We start from the raw sequence: 16447 nt of genomic DNA, 5'->3' as shown, positions 1-16447 counted from the left end.
AAAATGTGCACGTCTGGTGTGCTGTGTCATGGCTCTGAGCGGCGCATGTGGTGTGTGACGTTCTTTAGTTATAGTAATAGCAAAGCATTAAAATAATATCTTCAAAATGTTGAAGAAGATCTTTCTCTCGCTACTGGTGTTGCTACTGTAGATGTGGAACAAAAACTCATTACTGAAGCAGATTTTATGTTAATTTAAAGTAAACTAAATCTAATTCATTCAAATGTATTTGTCCTATACAGTACTTTAAATTAATGTAGTATGAATGATGTTCTTTTGGTAAGGATTATAGTTTATTTTAATAAATTTAAAATTTTAAAAAAAGTAAAAGAGATTGAATCAGTATTCTTTCTTATCCCCAAATTACTGTATGTAGTTTTGCAAATATTATGTTCTCTTTGTTTAGTGTTTCGGGATATTGGCTTAGCTGAAGATTCAGTTCCTCATTGGACTTTATTTGAGGAAAATGTTCGATCTGTCTTTCCAAAAACATGGCTTTGGCAACTTATTGAAATAAGGTTGGTAAGGCATCTTCAAAAGTCAGATGTCAAAAATGCAAAATAGCAAATATGTTACCCTGAGTCACAAAACAAGCCATAAGGGTAAATTTTTAGGAATAAATAGATTTTTCATCATTGTACGGTTATATTACTATGAGACAGTGTTTGGCAAAGTTATAACTATTTGAAATATGCAATCTGAGTTAAAATCAAAATATTGAGTATGTTACATTTATTCATTCATTCATTCATTTTCTTGTCGGCTTAGTCCCTTTATTATTCTGGGGTCACCACGGAGGAATGAACCACCAACTTATTCAGCAAGTTTTTACGCAGCGGATGCCCTTCCAGCCGCAACCCATCTCTGGGAAACATCCACACACACATTCACACACACACTCATACACTACAGACAATTTAGCTTAACCAATTCACCTGTACCGCATGTCTTTGGACTGTGGGGGGAACCAGAGCACCCAGAGGAAACCCATGCGAATACAGGTAGAACATGCAAACTCCACAGAGAAATACCAACTGACCCAGCTGAGGCTCGAACCAGCAACTCAGCGACCTTCTTGCTGTGAGGCGACAGCAGTACCTCCAGGTGCTCTGGTTCCCCCCACAGTCCAAAGACATGCGGTACAGGTGAATTGGTTAAGCTAAATTGTCTGTAGTGTATGAGTGTGTGTGTGAGTGTGTGGATGTTTCCCAGAGATGGGTTGCGGCTGGAAGGGCATCCGCTGCGTAAAAATGTGCTGGATAAGTTGGCAGTTCATTCCGCTCTGGTGACCCTGGATTAAAAAAAGGGACTAAGCTGAAAAGAAAATGAATGAAATTAACTTATTAGTAATGCATATTACTAATCAAATTCAAGTTTCATATATTCACAGTAGGACATTTACTATTGTTTTTCATAGAAGATGATCTTTACATTATATTACAATGATTTGTGTAATAAAAAAGAAAATAGGTCCTTTCAACCCATTCTATGTATTTTGGGTAAAACAATAGCATGCAACTTAAGATCCTATTTTTTGGGTCCAGGGTCACATATATGAATAGTTATGATATACCTTTTTTATGTCCCACACTAATATTATTTAATAAGTTTTACACTATTTGCTCCAGTGACTCTGGATCAGCCGAGGTTCCTGTCACAGTTCCTGACACCATCACCTCTTGGGAGACGGAGGCCTTCTGTCTGTCCTCCACAGGTCTGGGTTTGGCTCCTCCTGCTCAGCTGACAGTTTTCCAGCCCTTCTTCCTTGAGCTCTCTTTACCTTACTCCATCATCCGTGGAGAGATGTTTGAGCTCAAGGCCACTGTCTTCAACTATCTGTCCAAGTGCATCATGGTGAGATTTCAGACTCAGCCTGATCCAGTCAGATCAAATATTCCACTAATCACATGTGCTTGACTGACAGGTTAAAGTGAGCCCAGCTCCTTCCTCAGACTACACTCTCAAAGCCTCCTCTGATGATCAGTATTCATCCTGTCTCTGTGCTAATGGAAGAAAAACCTTTAAATGGATCCTCACTCCTTCTGTTATTGGTGACTTGTCCATTCTGAATCATAGTTTCTCAGTGTTTGTGTCTGCTGTATCTTCACGCACATTTCTTGTGATGCAGGAGTGGTGAATGTTACAGTCAGAGCAGAGGCAGAGGCGTCCCAGACTGTGTGTGACAATGAGATTGTGAGTGTGCCAGAGAGAGGACGCATTGACACCGTCACACGAAGTCTGCTTGTACAGGTGCACATCAAATGGCTTTCGGCAATCATATACATGATCCTTATACTGTATGTGATACTGTTTTTATTGTTTAATGCTGCAGGCTGAAGGAATCAAAAAGGCAAAGACCAACAGCTGGTTACTGTGTCCAAAGGGTTTGACTTCAGACAGTATTTAGTATCATAGTTTTAACTCTGTTGATCACTAATGCAAGATTCTGCCTCTCTGATTCACAGGGGACAGTCTTTTAGAGGAAATAGATCTGACTCTTCCTAAAGACATGATAGAGGGATCAGTCACATCCTCTGTTTCCGTCATTGGTAAAATATATTTACATGTAAAATCAAAATGAAATAGCAAAAATGTACATTTGGATTTCTAAAACAGATCATATTGCTAATCAAACTTTTGTTTGGTTTGTAGGAGACATAGTGGGTCGTTCACTGAAAAAACTTCACAGAACATTATGGAGGATTTACAGATCTGGTAACCAAAACATAGCTATTCTTTCTCCCAGTATTTACATTCTGCAGTACCTGGAGAACACAAAGCAGCTCACCTCAGCCATCCGAGAGAAAGCCAGCAGCTTCCTTAAGAGCGGTGAGGAACATTTTAAAAAATAGCAAGACTGTTTAGTTGTTTGAATTTAGATAAAACTGGTTAACTTAAATAAGCTTTTTAACTATTATCAAATTGAACAGGATACCAGAGACAACTGAAATACAGGCATAGAAATGGAGCATACAGCACATTTGGCAATGGAAAGGGGAATGCATGGTAAATGCTGTGTTCATAATTTTGCTAAAACACTAGGGATGTAACGGTATTGTAAATACCGTCATACCGCAATATTATTTTTTTCGATATTATCGAAGTCGCATGACTCGGTAAAACTAAAGGTCTTCTAAGAAAATTTGCTCAGGCGAATGAAGCGAACGGGACGTAGCTAAAACTACATTTCCCATCAGCCCAGGCGTGGCCATAATCCTTTGCGGTCTGTTGTCGCTACAGATCCAGTAATGCGGAAATGGAGTGTGCTGCTAGTAGCGGAGATGAAAAAAAGATGGAAATGATCGAACCTAAAGCGGGTGTTGTCGCCGCGCGCGTGCTGAATAGTGGTGCTGTCGCGCGCGTTCTGATCAGCTGTGTTGTGGCGCGCGTATTGTAAAGCGCCGAGGGGGGGTTGAGCGCGCATATTCAAGAGAGGTGTTGTCTCGCGCCTACTGAAGGGCTGGATTGGACGGAGGTTGTGTCCCGTCGCGGGGGCACTTTTGATCGTTTTGGAAGGGCATTTTCTATCCAAGACTAAAAAGGGCATGTGCACTGCACAGGTTGAGCCATATGTGTGCACGTGCCTGCAAGTTGGGGAATACGACTAATAACAGTCATGGGGACTGCAGAAACACAGCACACTGTTCAGATTGATGCAGACATTGACTTGTACCGCAAAGAGATCTCTATCTCACTCATGGTTTGTCTTCTCAAGTGGGGGAAAGACAATGCACAACGTTACCCCACTGCTGTCAACCTGGGCCAAGTCATATCTCTCTTGTCCCAGAAACCTCAGTCCCAAATGAGAGGGTTTTTTTCTGTTGCAGGGGACATTGTAAATACCCAGAGATACCAGCTTTTACCAGATTATAATTATATGATAATTTTCCTTTAAACCCATCTCTATCTAAGTGAGTGAGTGATTACATGTTGAATGTGATGAGTTTTCAACAATACTAAATTGAAACTTTATTTTTTTACATGGTTTAATAATTTTTTGTTATTAAAATTGAAGTTAGTGTTTCAAAGCTTACAGATAGATGGCTAATTTGTATGTCATTGACACTTTTGGCACTTTTTTGGAGTATTTTCAAAAGTTTTTTTTCCTGTAAATGATTCAATAAATACCGTACCGTGACATTCATACCGAGGTATTACCGAACCGTGAAATTCTGATACCGTTACATCCCTATAAAACACACATTAATATGGTACAATTATATAAATTACATTACGTTAATATAAATACAATTATAACCCTAAGTGAGTGGTAAATAAGAAATAGAAAAAAATGCTTGCTTAGCAATTAATGATGGATGACTTTTTAATATTAAATCCTTCACACCACCAGGTTGACTGCCTTTGTCCTGAAGTCTTTTGTCAAAGCACAGAAATACATATATATAGATCCACAAATTATTAAGAGTGCAAAGAAGTGGTTAATAGGTACACAGGATCCAGAAGGCTGTTTCATCCAGCATGGAAGACTATTCAACAACAGACTGAAGGTTTGTCAACTCACTGCCACAATAAAATGTGCATTACTATAACTCTGGAGGTCACATGAACCATTCCTTTGACACCATCATATTGGCAGGCAGGAACCGTCATAAATGAATACAAAATGTATGGGACCAGCATTAATTTTAAGACAACAGAGCTCACTGTGAACTTTAATTGATATAATGTGTTTCATTGATAAAATGGACAGCTTTCCTGACTATGATTAACATCTTTACAGATATTAAGAAATTTAATGCTCTAGAAGAAAACAAGATACAATAAGAGCTGTTACGATTTTAAAGATGGTGAGTCAAGGGGAAGGAGAGTAACATTAATTTTGGTGAAATCAACAAGTGAGTGACAAAATACCAAGACTAACAAAATGCAATAAAATGAGTTTATTTACAAAGATGGTGATAATAATAAATGCAAAAACATGTATATAGAAACAACAATAAATGTTTACAAGGATATATTGAAATTTACAGACAACAAATGGGACAAAAGATGTTTGAACAGATTGATGAGAGAGTTGGAGAGATGAGACGCGGGCGGCATCCAAACAATAGAAATAAATAAAACAAAACAATCTATTGGCCCAACCGCTACCCTAACTATCCAAAAGAAAAATACAGCAATTATCGTAAAGAAATCTTCGCGTCTATTACGCACTACCTAACCTACTCTAATATATACTATGAGAAAACAAAAGTACAGTGGGTGGAGCACGCCCCGTGCCTAGTGTGTCTAATAACAGCGATAATCAAAACTACATGTGCACAATGTATGTCAAGTGACATTCTTACCTGTCCCACTCTCCAACCTCAGATGTGCATAACACTGACGGTAGACAAATAGAGAACACACACATAACAACGGACAAATAACAAATTGTAACACACTGAAAACAGATTGCAATTTCACTGACACACAACACAACACAGAAATTCAGGGCCTCTCGAGTAGCGTCCTGTCAGCACTTTTATACCACGGTGGCAGCGGCTGGATTGCAGACGATGGGTGATGTCAGGGAGGAACATGGCAAACAGCTGGGCGGTGGTAGCCACTCGGAGCCACTGTATGGGTGAAAGTGGGAGAGAGGGAGAGAGCGAGTGAGCACAGGAAGAGAGAAAGACTAGCGAAAATAATAATAATAATCACGCAACACAGAAATGTACAGGAATGTAACAAGAGCCCAGAGTGAAAACGTTTGAACAGATTTCAAAATTGTTCTAATTGTGTTGAAACATATATTGTATATTCCATTTAGTTCTGCCCAGTGGAAGCAACAGAAAATATTAGGCACCTTTTTTTACACCTTTTCCAAATTTACATTTTAGCACTTTGCCCAAAGCCTAACAATAAATCACTGTCATTTACAGCCTTAAAAGTAATTTACTACCATCTTAAATGTGCCACCTTTTATCTTATATTTATGTTAATTTTATGCATTGTTCACTTATAAAGCAGTAATGCATTTTGTCTTTTTCAACTGAAACTAAAGGGCACAGATAGATTAAAAAAAGACACATACACAGACTCCAAACACTTTTACCCTCTAGCTGTTACTGCACAAGATGTCCTTCTGGAGCATCAGTTAGCATTTACAGCTTTTCTTTCAAAGACCAGTTGAAACAAATGTAGAAAATTAAGTTGACTAAGATGGCACATTTGCAACAAGTGCGTTTGATTTTATCACTGTTAAATATTTCACACTCAGCTGTTGTAGCATTATTTACTTTAAACACAACATGAGTTCATGTGTGAATAATGGCTAAGTTAAATATTTACTAATACTTACACTGCTGTGTTTAAACTTAAAGATCATGTACGTCCATCTAGTGTGTTTACATTAAAAAGCAATGGAAAAGTAAAAAGTGTTCATAAAGTGTAAATAAAGTAACATTAAGTTTACATATTAATTCAACTGACCTTTACTTATATAGCACTTTTACAATGTAAATTGTGTCAAAGCAGCTTCACATAGATCATAGTAAATTGAAAAAGTGTACTTCAGTTTTCAGTAGGGTTGGGTAGAATTTGGGTTTTTTTCGATACCAGTGCAAAATCGATACTTTTAAAATGATATCCCTCAAAGCTGTTTAGAATGAAACATTTAGAGATGGTATGACACAAAGCGTACTTATGTGTGTCTTTGATGCACCCCTTATTGCTTCTTAAAGGTGGCACACAGCAGATGTCCCGCTCAGAGCTGCGGCACGGCGCACACATGACAGTTGATAGTATCACACACCAGAAGTGCACGTAAAATATTCAGATGGCCCTTTGTGGCGTGGCAGAAATATGAACAGTCACGAGTCTTGGCTGGGTGCCTCGGACAGCCGCTGACTTGCAAATTCTACAATATATGGCGCTGCACGTCACTTCTGGTGCACGACCTGCTTTACGTTCTTGTTGCAGCATCAGTGGCACCAGAATATGGCACTGAAATTCATATGCTGATTTGATACGGTGCATACCGGTTCCGTTTCAGTACCCAACCCTAGTTTTCAGTGTTTAAGTTCAGTCTAGTTCAGTTCAGTGTGGTTTAATACTCACTATTGAGAGTCCAAATACTGAAGAGCAATCCATTGATGCACAGCTCTACAGATCCCGAACCATGCAAGCCAGAGGTGACAGCGGCGAGGAAAAAACTTCATCAATTGGCGAATTTGAAGAATTAAAAAACCTCGAGAGAAACCAGGCTCAGTTGGGCACGACCATTTCTACTATGGCCAAACGTTTTGTGCAGAGCTGCAGTCTAGGCGCCGGAGGCTGGAGAATGCTGGACCTCAGCGAAGACTTCTCTGTCCCTGGAGCGTCTCATGCTCTTCACTCCTTCAAGACCACCACAGCAGCTGCTCAGGATACGGCCTGGTCCAGGATTATGGAAACCTTGGGATCATCTCATCACTGGTCTTGGATCGAATCAGTGGCACTGCATAGTCTGAGGGCCTCAGGATGAGTATCCCCAGGTGGAAATAGAGAATAAAGAGAATAATTAGCGTAGCTGCTGTTCATAGTGTATATAAACAAGCGTGGGGCACATCCATGTATTATAACACTAAGTGATGCACTGAGTGTATGCTTTACTAAAATGATAGGTCTTTAATCTAATTTTGAACTGCGAGAGTGTGTCTGAGCCTCGGACATTATCAGGAAGGTTATTCCAGAGTTTAGGACCCATAAATGAGAAGGCTCAACCTCCTTTACTCACTTTTGCTATTTTAGGTACTACCAGAAGCCCTGAGTTTTGAGATCTTAAAGAGCAGGTTCGATTGTAGCGAGAAAGGAGGTTGGTTAGATAAACAGAAGCTAGATTATTTAAAGCTTTATAGGTAAGAAGTAATATATTACAGGAAACTTAACAGGCAGGGTGATATGATCATATTTTCTAGACCTGTTAAGAACTCTGGCAGCTGCATTTTGTACTTCTAGAAGTTTGTTAAAAGAGGATGCTGGGCCACCAGCCAACAGTGCATTACAGTAGTCCAGCATCTTTTTCAGCAATATTAGCGTCAGCAATATTTCTCAGATGAAAGAAGGCAGTTTTTGTGACATGCGAGATATGATTTTCAAAAGTTTAATTGTTGTCTAATATGACACACGATTTTTTATAGTAGAGCTAATGCTAACTTTGTATGCCTCTAATTGCAGGTTGAGTTGTGAGATCTGCTGTGTACAGGATTTAGGCCCAATAAGTAATAATTCTGTTTTGTCTTAAGAGAAGAAAATTGTTGGCCATCCAGTCTTCAATGACTCAGTTAGTTCAGACATCTCATCAGGTTTAGTTGAAATATATAATTGAGTATCTGCATAGCAGTGAAAGCTGATCCCATGTCTTCTAATAATGTTTCCCAGGAGTAACATGGATATTGTGAACACCAAAGAGCCTAAAACTGATACTTGAGACACCCCATACTTTACTGAGCTGACTTGTGAAAGCTGCCCATTAATATTCACAAACTGGTAACAGTAACTGGTCAGCTAAGTATGAGTTAAACCATTGTACAGTCTGTGGACACCTTTAGAATTTAAGCGATTTATGAGGATATTGTGGTCGATAGTGTCAAATGCGACACTAAGATTGAGTAAAATTAATAGCGAGATGGACCCTTGGTCAACAGTTAAGAGTAAATCGTCATTAATACATCATTATTCATGTATTGTTATTGTAAGGTGTTACCAGCCTTGACAAGACTGCAAATGTTACAATTCTTTTGTTATATTTAGAATTTTTCACATCAATTTTTTTCTATATGTATATTTCTTTACTAGATTGTGGTGCTTTATTTACCGCTGTTTCTCCTCTATCATAGGGTGGAGTCAGTGATCATGTGACAATGACGGCCTACATTACTGCATCACTGCTTGAACTGGAAACTTCAGTCACAGTAAGTTCATCTCCAGGAAACACAGTATAAACCAGACATGTGATCAGCCGAGGACAAAAAAAGAAGGAAGACGAAACGAGATAAAACAGTTTATCATTTTTCTTTTCCTTCAGCATGCTTTTTAGTGATTTTTAATTTATTATAAAATAAACTTTAATAAATTGGTGTTATTTATTCATTGTCTTGTCGGCTTAGTCCCTTTATTAATCCGGGGTCGCCACAGCGGAATGTATCGCCAACTTATCCAGCAAGTTTTTTCCAGCCCTTCCAGCCGCAACCCATCTCTGGGAAATAAATTGGTGTTATCATCTAAACAATTACATAACAATTTCAGGTATTAGATTTCAGGTGCTAGGCTGTGGCGCTGAAATAATAAAGATATCGGGCCCTATCATAAACCCGGCGCAGTTCGGTGCAAGGCGCGGCGCAATAGTCTTTTGGTAGTTTCAGCTTGGCGCAAGAGTCGTTTTGAGGCATTGCGCTACACTGTTTAAATAGCAAATGCATTAGCGCTCATTTGTGCGCCCATAGGCGTTCTAGTCTAAAAGGAAGGCATTCTGAGGCGTACCGCTGGCGCGTTGATATTTTGAGAATCTATAATAAATTTTTCATTAGACCAAAACTAACCGTCTAAACTCAGGCGCAGAGTTGCGCCTCACTTACGCACTGCTTAATACGCACAAGAGAGCAATAGGCAAATATCTTTACATATTAAAAAATGTAAATATTAAGGATATATATAGGATATAATAAGAATAGATATAGGATATAAATATAAAGGATTAAAATATTACAAAACATATTATTTTCTAGCCTAAATAAATATGAAAAATCACTGCTTTTATGTCTTCTTCATGTCGGTAGGCTTTTTCAGTTCATTCATAACAATTTGCTTTTGTATATTTGCTTTTGTTATTATTATTAGCAGTATTATTTATTATATCCATATTTATATTTGTTTTATTAAAAACAAGCTTAGATTTGCCCACCTGTCAGGTTTTAGACCATATGGGGCACATTTAGGATATAACTCAGGTTTTTGAGCACATTTTGTTATTATTATTCATTTATTTGTTTGCTGGAAATTAGAACTGAATTTAGAAATAGTTTTGAAACGAATATTTGCGCTTAACAAACAAAAGTATTTATTTATAGACTAATTGATGTCTGTGCGTAAAGGTTTCCCTATCCAAGAGCGAATGTGAAAGTAGTTCCATTATCTCTCATTCTCACACAGTAGATGCTCTGTTTAACAGTTTTCTGTTAAAAAACTGTCAACTGTTTGCTTGTAAAATGTTAATTTTTTCCACTTAGACTTACTACGCGTCATGTAAATAGCGAATGCGCTCTTGGCGCGATGCAGCTGACTCTTAAAGGGAATGGGAGATGAGACTCTAATTGGTTTATTCTCAAAACACACCTATAACTCATTAAGAAAATAAACTCAACCCTTTTAGACCATGCGCCACGGCGCAAGGCAGATTTCCCGTTCTTAAATTAGCAAAAACACGTCCTGACATGCCCTGAAAGGGTTTGCGTCCTGCGTTTTGCGCTCTGCGCATAGACCGTCAAAATAGAGCCCATCAGGACAGATGACTGGCAGAGGATGATAACAAAAGTGCGTCCTGGCTTTATTATTAATGTAGATAAAGCGGAAAAAATGAGCGTGGAAAAAGTGAACAGCCGCACACGCATTCAAAGCGATTTCATGCACATTATAAGACTGCACAATATTATTATACCTGAATGACGTCCAAAATGAAGCAGTTAAAGGTGCAGTAGGCGATTGTCTTTAGAAGCATTTTTTGCAGTGCTGGTAAAAAGTCTCTTCACAGTCCAATAGTAATGATTACAGTAAACAGGGGCGCCTGCAGGATTTTATTCCAAGGTACGCACAAATCCAGCACCGCCCCGCCCTCTTCAGATGGCTGTTATTTCAGTATTCAAACGTTAAATAACGAATGCATCAAGTAAAATAAAAATGAATATATATTTATAATTCAGCTAAATTCTGCTCTTTTAATCTTTGATTTTTTATTATTTTATTTTTGTTAGTTTTAATATTTTATTGTATTCATAATTAAAGCTATAGACAAAATCCTGCATGACATTTTAGAAAATGTTTTTCGTATCTACCCAGTATGTATTAAAGATCACTGAGAACAAAAAACAAACAAAAAAACACAGAAACATGTTACATGCTCCCATAAATGTCCAAATTATATTTAACTGAATCGTTAAAAAAATGTGAAAATTGCTCAGTTTATTTTTATAAAACATTTTATTATTTTTTTTAATTAAAAACTATACCGACAATTAAGAATCCATTTTTATTTTATTTATTCATTAATTTGACCTGTTTATTGGTGCATATATAGGCTATAATTTAACTCGTACAACAATACCTTGGACAGCTACAGTGCCACTAAAGCTTTCAAACATAACCCCAATAAAGTAATGAAGGATTAGACTTTCTCTGGAGACTCATCACGCCATAATCGTCCTTCTGGTGGTATAGCCGGCATTAAATCACAAAACAAGACGTCTGGCTTGACTAAAGTGCAGTTATTTCCTCGTTGTCAAAGAGTCTGCAAGTTCGTGTTACTTGGATATAGTATTTAGCTATAGGATTGTGAACATCAATATTGTTAAGCGTGTCTTTATTCGATGCACAGCAGAAAAAAAAGTATTTCAGCAGTGCATGTAGCTGTTGGTTAAGTTCTCTCCCGGAGTCAACTGTAACAACTGTAACCATACCCAAGTGTTCTCAGAACGATTTGGCACGATAGTGGAAAAGCAGGCAGCTGCAGTGTATACTATTTAATAATCAATTTAAATTATGTCACATATAAATAAATAAATAAATAAATAAATAAAAAGCGGCATTAAATCCCACCCTCTCATGGTAGGTATGCACAGTGCGTACTGCCGTACGGCTGCAGGCGCCACTGACAGTAAATGATCTAAATGTATTTATATGTATTTTTATTTTTTGGGTAAGGCATAAAACTAAAACATGTTCATCCAATTAAATATTGTCTGGTCGACATCCCCCATAATTCTGATAATTAGCCGAAGCTGTCAACAAATGCAGATTTAGACTTCTGCGCATCTCTGTTCACACATATCCGCCATTAACATGTGTATGTGGGCACGCCTGCATGCACACCGCACATTCACGACGGATGCACATGAGACTGTCATAGTCGCAGTAAAATCAAATGCTGAGTTTAAACAATATTGGAGTTACTTTTGCACGCTGTAGGAAGGACCACACCATGGCTGAAGTACCTCGGTTAGACTGGTAATGTTCTGTTTTAAAACTATTTTAGTCCCCCAAAGCTGTATGTAGAGTGTGTTAGGTTATGAATGGGTTATATGCACAGTGTGTATACAGTGTTGTTTAGCCACTGAAATCTTCTGACGAAAGATTTATGTAATTATTTTTTAGTTTCATAAGGGGCCTTTGACAACATCAATAATGTGAATTTTTATTTAGTTTAACAACAAATCATCAGTAAATAGCTTTTAGCTTTTCGGCCTATCCAGCTTTACTGAGCTGAAGTAGTTTTATATTCACATTGGTTCATTTTTGAACAATGCGGCCTCCCTATACTGTTTAACATGCTACTCTGAATATTCGCTCAGAAATAGCATGTAAGCGTGGCTTAGTAATAAGTGAAATTCCTGCACGTCGCCGGCCAAAGACTAACTACATTTTTAACTGGCGAATGACATGAACTAGTGGGTTGTCTGCTGTCGTGTCGCGGTGCACGCGTTCGTGATTTCAGGAGCGGTGGCTTTGGAACAGTCCCTCCCCTGCCGTCCAAAGATAATATGCTAACCAGTTAGCAATTTGGCAGATCATCTACTGCACCTTTAATGCCTCTTCTTGTGCACAATGATGAACAATGAAGGCGATTAGGTTTTCTGCTTTGATAATGATGAACCTCACTGAACCCCACCTCCCTCACAAAAAACTTTTGTTTTCCCCAAATAGGGCCCACTCACACTATGCTATCCGAACTATAAATTTGAATCGGGAGTACTCAGCACGGGCTTTGTCGCCGTACGCTTGTGTGTGAGTGCAAAACGTGCCTGAGCCCAAAACTGAAAGCGAGACGTGACTTTTAAGGGACTGTTTCATATGGATTAATTAATCATTCTTACTGTACAGTGAACGCAAACTGTCACAGTTTATTAAAGATGCAAACCCCTCATTGCATGACAGCTGCGCACCCTCAGCAAACCTGCTACTTCCTGCAGCGCGAGGATTTTATGATTGTTTATGAGCGGGAGATGGGAGGGGGAACAAGTGTGCTTTGGCCCGTTTCAAGGCAACTGTATATAGTGTGAGTACGCTTTAACAGAGGTCGCCCCATTGAGCTCGGAAATACAGAAATCCATATTTATACAGAATAATCCCATCCCTGATAAACTCATGAGAAAATGACACTCGCAGCATCTGTTTGTGTCTCAGGATCCTGTCATCATTAAAGGTTTGTCATGCTTGAGGTCCGTCATCAAAGACGTCAAAAACACTTACACCACTGCTCTGCTGGCCTACACTTTCAGTCTGGCTAGAGACACCAACACTCGACAGCAGCTTTTCAACAAACTGGAGGATCTTGCTATTTCAGATGGTAAGAGATTGCTTTCTGATGACTTTCTGCACTGCACTGTTGCTTTTGTCCTGCTGGTTGAGTTTGTCTTTTGTGTCCTAAAGGTCCTCTTGTCCACTGGTCTCAGTCTGCATCTGCTGATGACTCTGATTCTCTGGATGTGGAGATCAGCTCATATGTGCTGCTAGCTGTTCTCACTGCAGATTCACTCACTACAGCTGATCTGGGCTTTGCTAACAGGATTGTCAGCTGGCTTGTGAAGCAGCAGAATGCCTATGGAGGATTCTCCTCCACACAGGTTCCTCAAATCAAACACATTATTGCTGAATAGCTAAAATTGTCACATGACTGAACTCATTTCTTTCCCAGGACACAGTGGTGGCTCTTCAGGCTCTGTCTTTGTACGCCACCAAAGTGTTCAGCTCTGACGGCTCCAGCACAGTGACTGTACAGTCAGCAGGAGACTCTCACTACTTTAATGTCAATCAAGACAACAAGTTAGTCTACCAGGAGAAGCAGCTGGCCAATGTGCCGGGCAAATACAAAATTGAAGTCAAGGGCTCAGCCTGTGTGTCTGTGCAGGTTTGTAGTTTCAGCTTCTCCTTTTCTTTGAATTTTGGGGCTATTCTGCTTTGAGATTTTCTTATGAATGTGTTTGTCTGTTTTGACTCTCTCAGATGGCTCAGTTCTACAACATTCTCACTCCTAAAGAAGTTAAAACATTGAGCATTGATGTTAAGATTGAGGGAGACTGCAAGAAAACCTTTGGAAATAAACTATTGTTAGAATTCACTGTGAAGTACGAACATAATTGGATTTTATTGGCTTTAATAATTACTTCTAGAAAGATAACAAATATTTGAGTGATAGAAATTCTTAATTAGTTTTTAGTAACTGTTGTCAATTTTTTATACTATTTGTACTATTATGTTAGGGGTTTTCTTTTATTTTTTCAGTTATGATGGTCCTCATGAAACAACCAACATGTTGATTGTGGATGTTAAACTCTTATCTGGATTCACAGCTGATGATACAACAATGGTGTGTTTGAGTGTAAAGTAGGGATGTGTAACCTGTATATGGTGATAGTGGTGTTAAATTATGATATTAACTATGAAATCATAGGTGCAATGGAATTAAGTGTGTAAGTATTAAGTATGCAGTATTAAGAGATTGGCCTGCTCTTTTTCTTCACAGTTTGGCAGTTCTTCAGGTTTTTATGTACCACTTGTGGAGCAGGTCGATTATAAAGACGATCATGTCATTGTGTATCTGAAGGAGGTGAGAGAACATTAAAATGACAAAGTAATTTAACAATTTTAATAATCTTCTACTCCAGGGTGGTTGAATTCATGTATTTTTCAATGTTCTCATTCATGACAATAATTATTATTTGTAAATCAAATATGTTTTTCTATTTATGTCAGTCCTCAATTTAAATGGGGATTTAAAGTAAAAAAGGTTGAGATTCACTTCTTTATAAACACTTTATTTATAATGCGCATGATTAATAAAGTGGTGTTTATCTGCAGGTCCCCAAACATTTTCCTGTGAATTACCAGATACAAATGAAACAGGTTCTACATGTGATGAATCTCAAGCCAGCTGTGATTAAAGTGTATGATTACTACCAAACAAGTAAGAATTTTATTTGCCTGCATTGAATATTTAAATTTGTTATGCTGATTTATTTGGGTTTATTCAGATTTAATAATATATATGAGTATATATATATATATATATATATATATATATATATATATATATATATATATAAGAATATATATAAATGTATGCTGTATGAATGATCAAATCCTCTTTTTTCATCAGGTGATCAGTCAGAAACTGAATACTACTTCCACTGTTAACGAAGCTGCGCAAATAAAGCTTGAATTCAAATGTATATTTGTTTATTCTTTATCCTGGGCCAAATTATTCCCAATCCATTAGTATGAATGTGAACAGACTCTCAAAACCTGTGAAACTCTGTGGCTAGTCAAACCACAAAAGATATGATTATTAAAAAATGACTGAATAAACAAGTTATGCCCTGTGTGTTATTTAATACATGTATCTTTGTATTTCAAAATCTTTTGATGTAGTCATCTTTACCAACTTTTTCTATCTCATAGGACAGATTGTTATATCATTTAGAGTGTTGCTCAGTAGCGGAAAGCGTCATAGCTGGGTAAACTTTGAGTGCAGTGAATCGGACAGTACAACAAATAGTTTTTTTACAACTCTATTTGCTAAAACAATAAAAGAAAAAACTCCACTATAATGTTATCAAGACTTTCAGAAAAAGATTTAAAATAGTGTGAGACATATGAGGGCAGAGCAGAGAATAACGGCAAATTTACTCTCAGCCCCATAGACACTGCACTAGAAACACCTCGCATAAGCGGTAATTTGTTTTTTACATTTGGCGCGAAGGTAATTTAACGCAATAATACATGCATATTAGTGTTCATACATTTAAAAAATATATAAATATTAAAAACATTCAAGGATTTTAGATTATGATGCCCGTTAAACGCACCATAACAGTATTGTGAAAAGGGTCCATTGGTCACTAGTTTACAGTAACTTGCTGAGTGGCCATTCAATATCTGATTTCTGACTCTTGATTTCAGTGCCCTCATTTGTTAATTCAAGGAGGCAAGTACCCTGTTTTTTGTGCATATTTAAATTACATGGGTCAATTTTATAACTAGATCAGAATGCTGATGGATAAAAAACATTTCTCCTATTATTTTCTATATATTTTTTAAAGGGTCCTGTGTCTGTTATGACAAAGTTGAGCTTCACTACTTTCACTACTTCTCCTACTTAAAGATAAGAAAATGATGTTAGGTTAGGCAAGGCAGGTCAAGTTAATTTATATAGCACATTTCATACACAGTGGCAATTCAAAGTGCTTTACATAAA

At 37.8% G+C, this 16447-nt stretch overlaps 1 protein-coding gene across 8 annotated transcripts in view; it reads left to right on the top strand.

Annotated features, from left to right (window-relative positions):
* a2m2c (alpha-2-macroglobulin 2, member c) overlaps nt 1-15559 on the top strand; it is a 30537-nt gene extending 14978 nt beyond the window's left edge. For 3 of the 8 annotated variants that reach the window (XM_073922626.1, XM_073922628.1, XM_073922627.1), the window contains 18 exons: nt 407-518; nt 1629-1854; nt 1925-2051; nt 2129-2250; nt 2333-2384; nt 2466-2549; nt 2653-2829; nt 2931-3006; nt 4352-4508; nt 8823-8897; nt 13378-13540; nt 13624-13817; nt 13889-14101; nt 14197-14318; nt 14476-14560; nt 14717-14800; nt 15052-15157; nt 15350-15559. In XM_073922626.1, the coding sequence (XP_073778727.1) occupies nt 407-518; nt 1629-1854; nt 1925-2051; nt 2129-2250; nt 2333-2384; nt 2466-2549; nt 2653-2829; nt 2931-3006; nt 4352-4508; nt 8823-8897; nt 13378-13540; nt 13624-13817; nt 13889-14101; nt 14197-14318; nt 14476-14560; nt 14717-14800; nt 15052-15157; nt 15350-15387 (2213 nt within the window). In that variant the 3' untranslated portion in view covers nt 15388-15559. Of the gene's footprint in view, nt 1-406; nt 519-1628; nt 1855-1924; nt 2052-2128; nt 2265-2332; nt 2385-2465; nt 2550-2652; nt 2830-2930; nt 3007-4351; nt 4509-7105; nt 7479-8822; nt 8898-13377; nt 13541-13623; nt 13818-13888; nt 14102-14196; nt 14319-14475; nt 14561-14716; nt 14801-15051; nt 15158-15349 lie in introns of all 8 variants that reach the window. The other 5 variants (XR_012390315.1, NM_001423273.1, XR_012390316.1 and 2 more) reach the window with 5 other exon arrangements.
* Nucleotides 15560-16447: the final 888 nt, after the last annotated feature.

Source organism: Danio rerio, chromosome 15, assembly GCF_049306965.1.
Source record: "Danio rerio strain Tuebingen ecotype United States chromosome 15, GRCz12tu, whole genome shotgun sequence".
Taxonomy (NCBI): Eukaryota; Metazoa; Chordata; class Actinopteri; order Cypriniformes; family Danionidae; genus Danio; species Danio rerio.
This window is presented reverse-complemented; position numbering and strand designations above follow the sequence as displayed.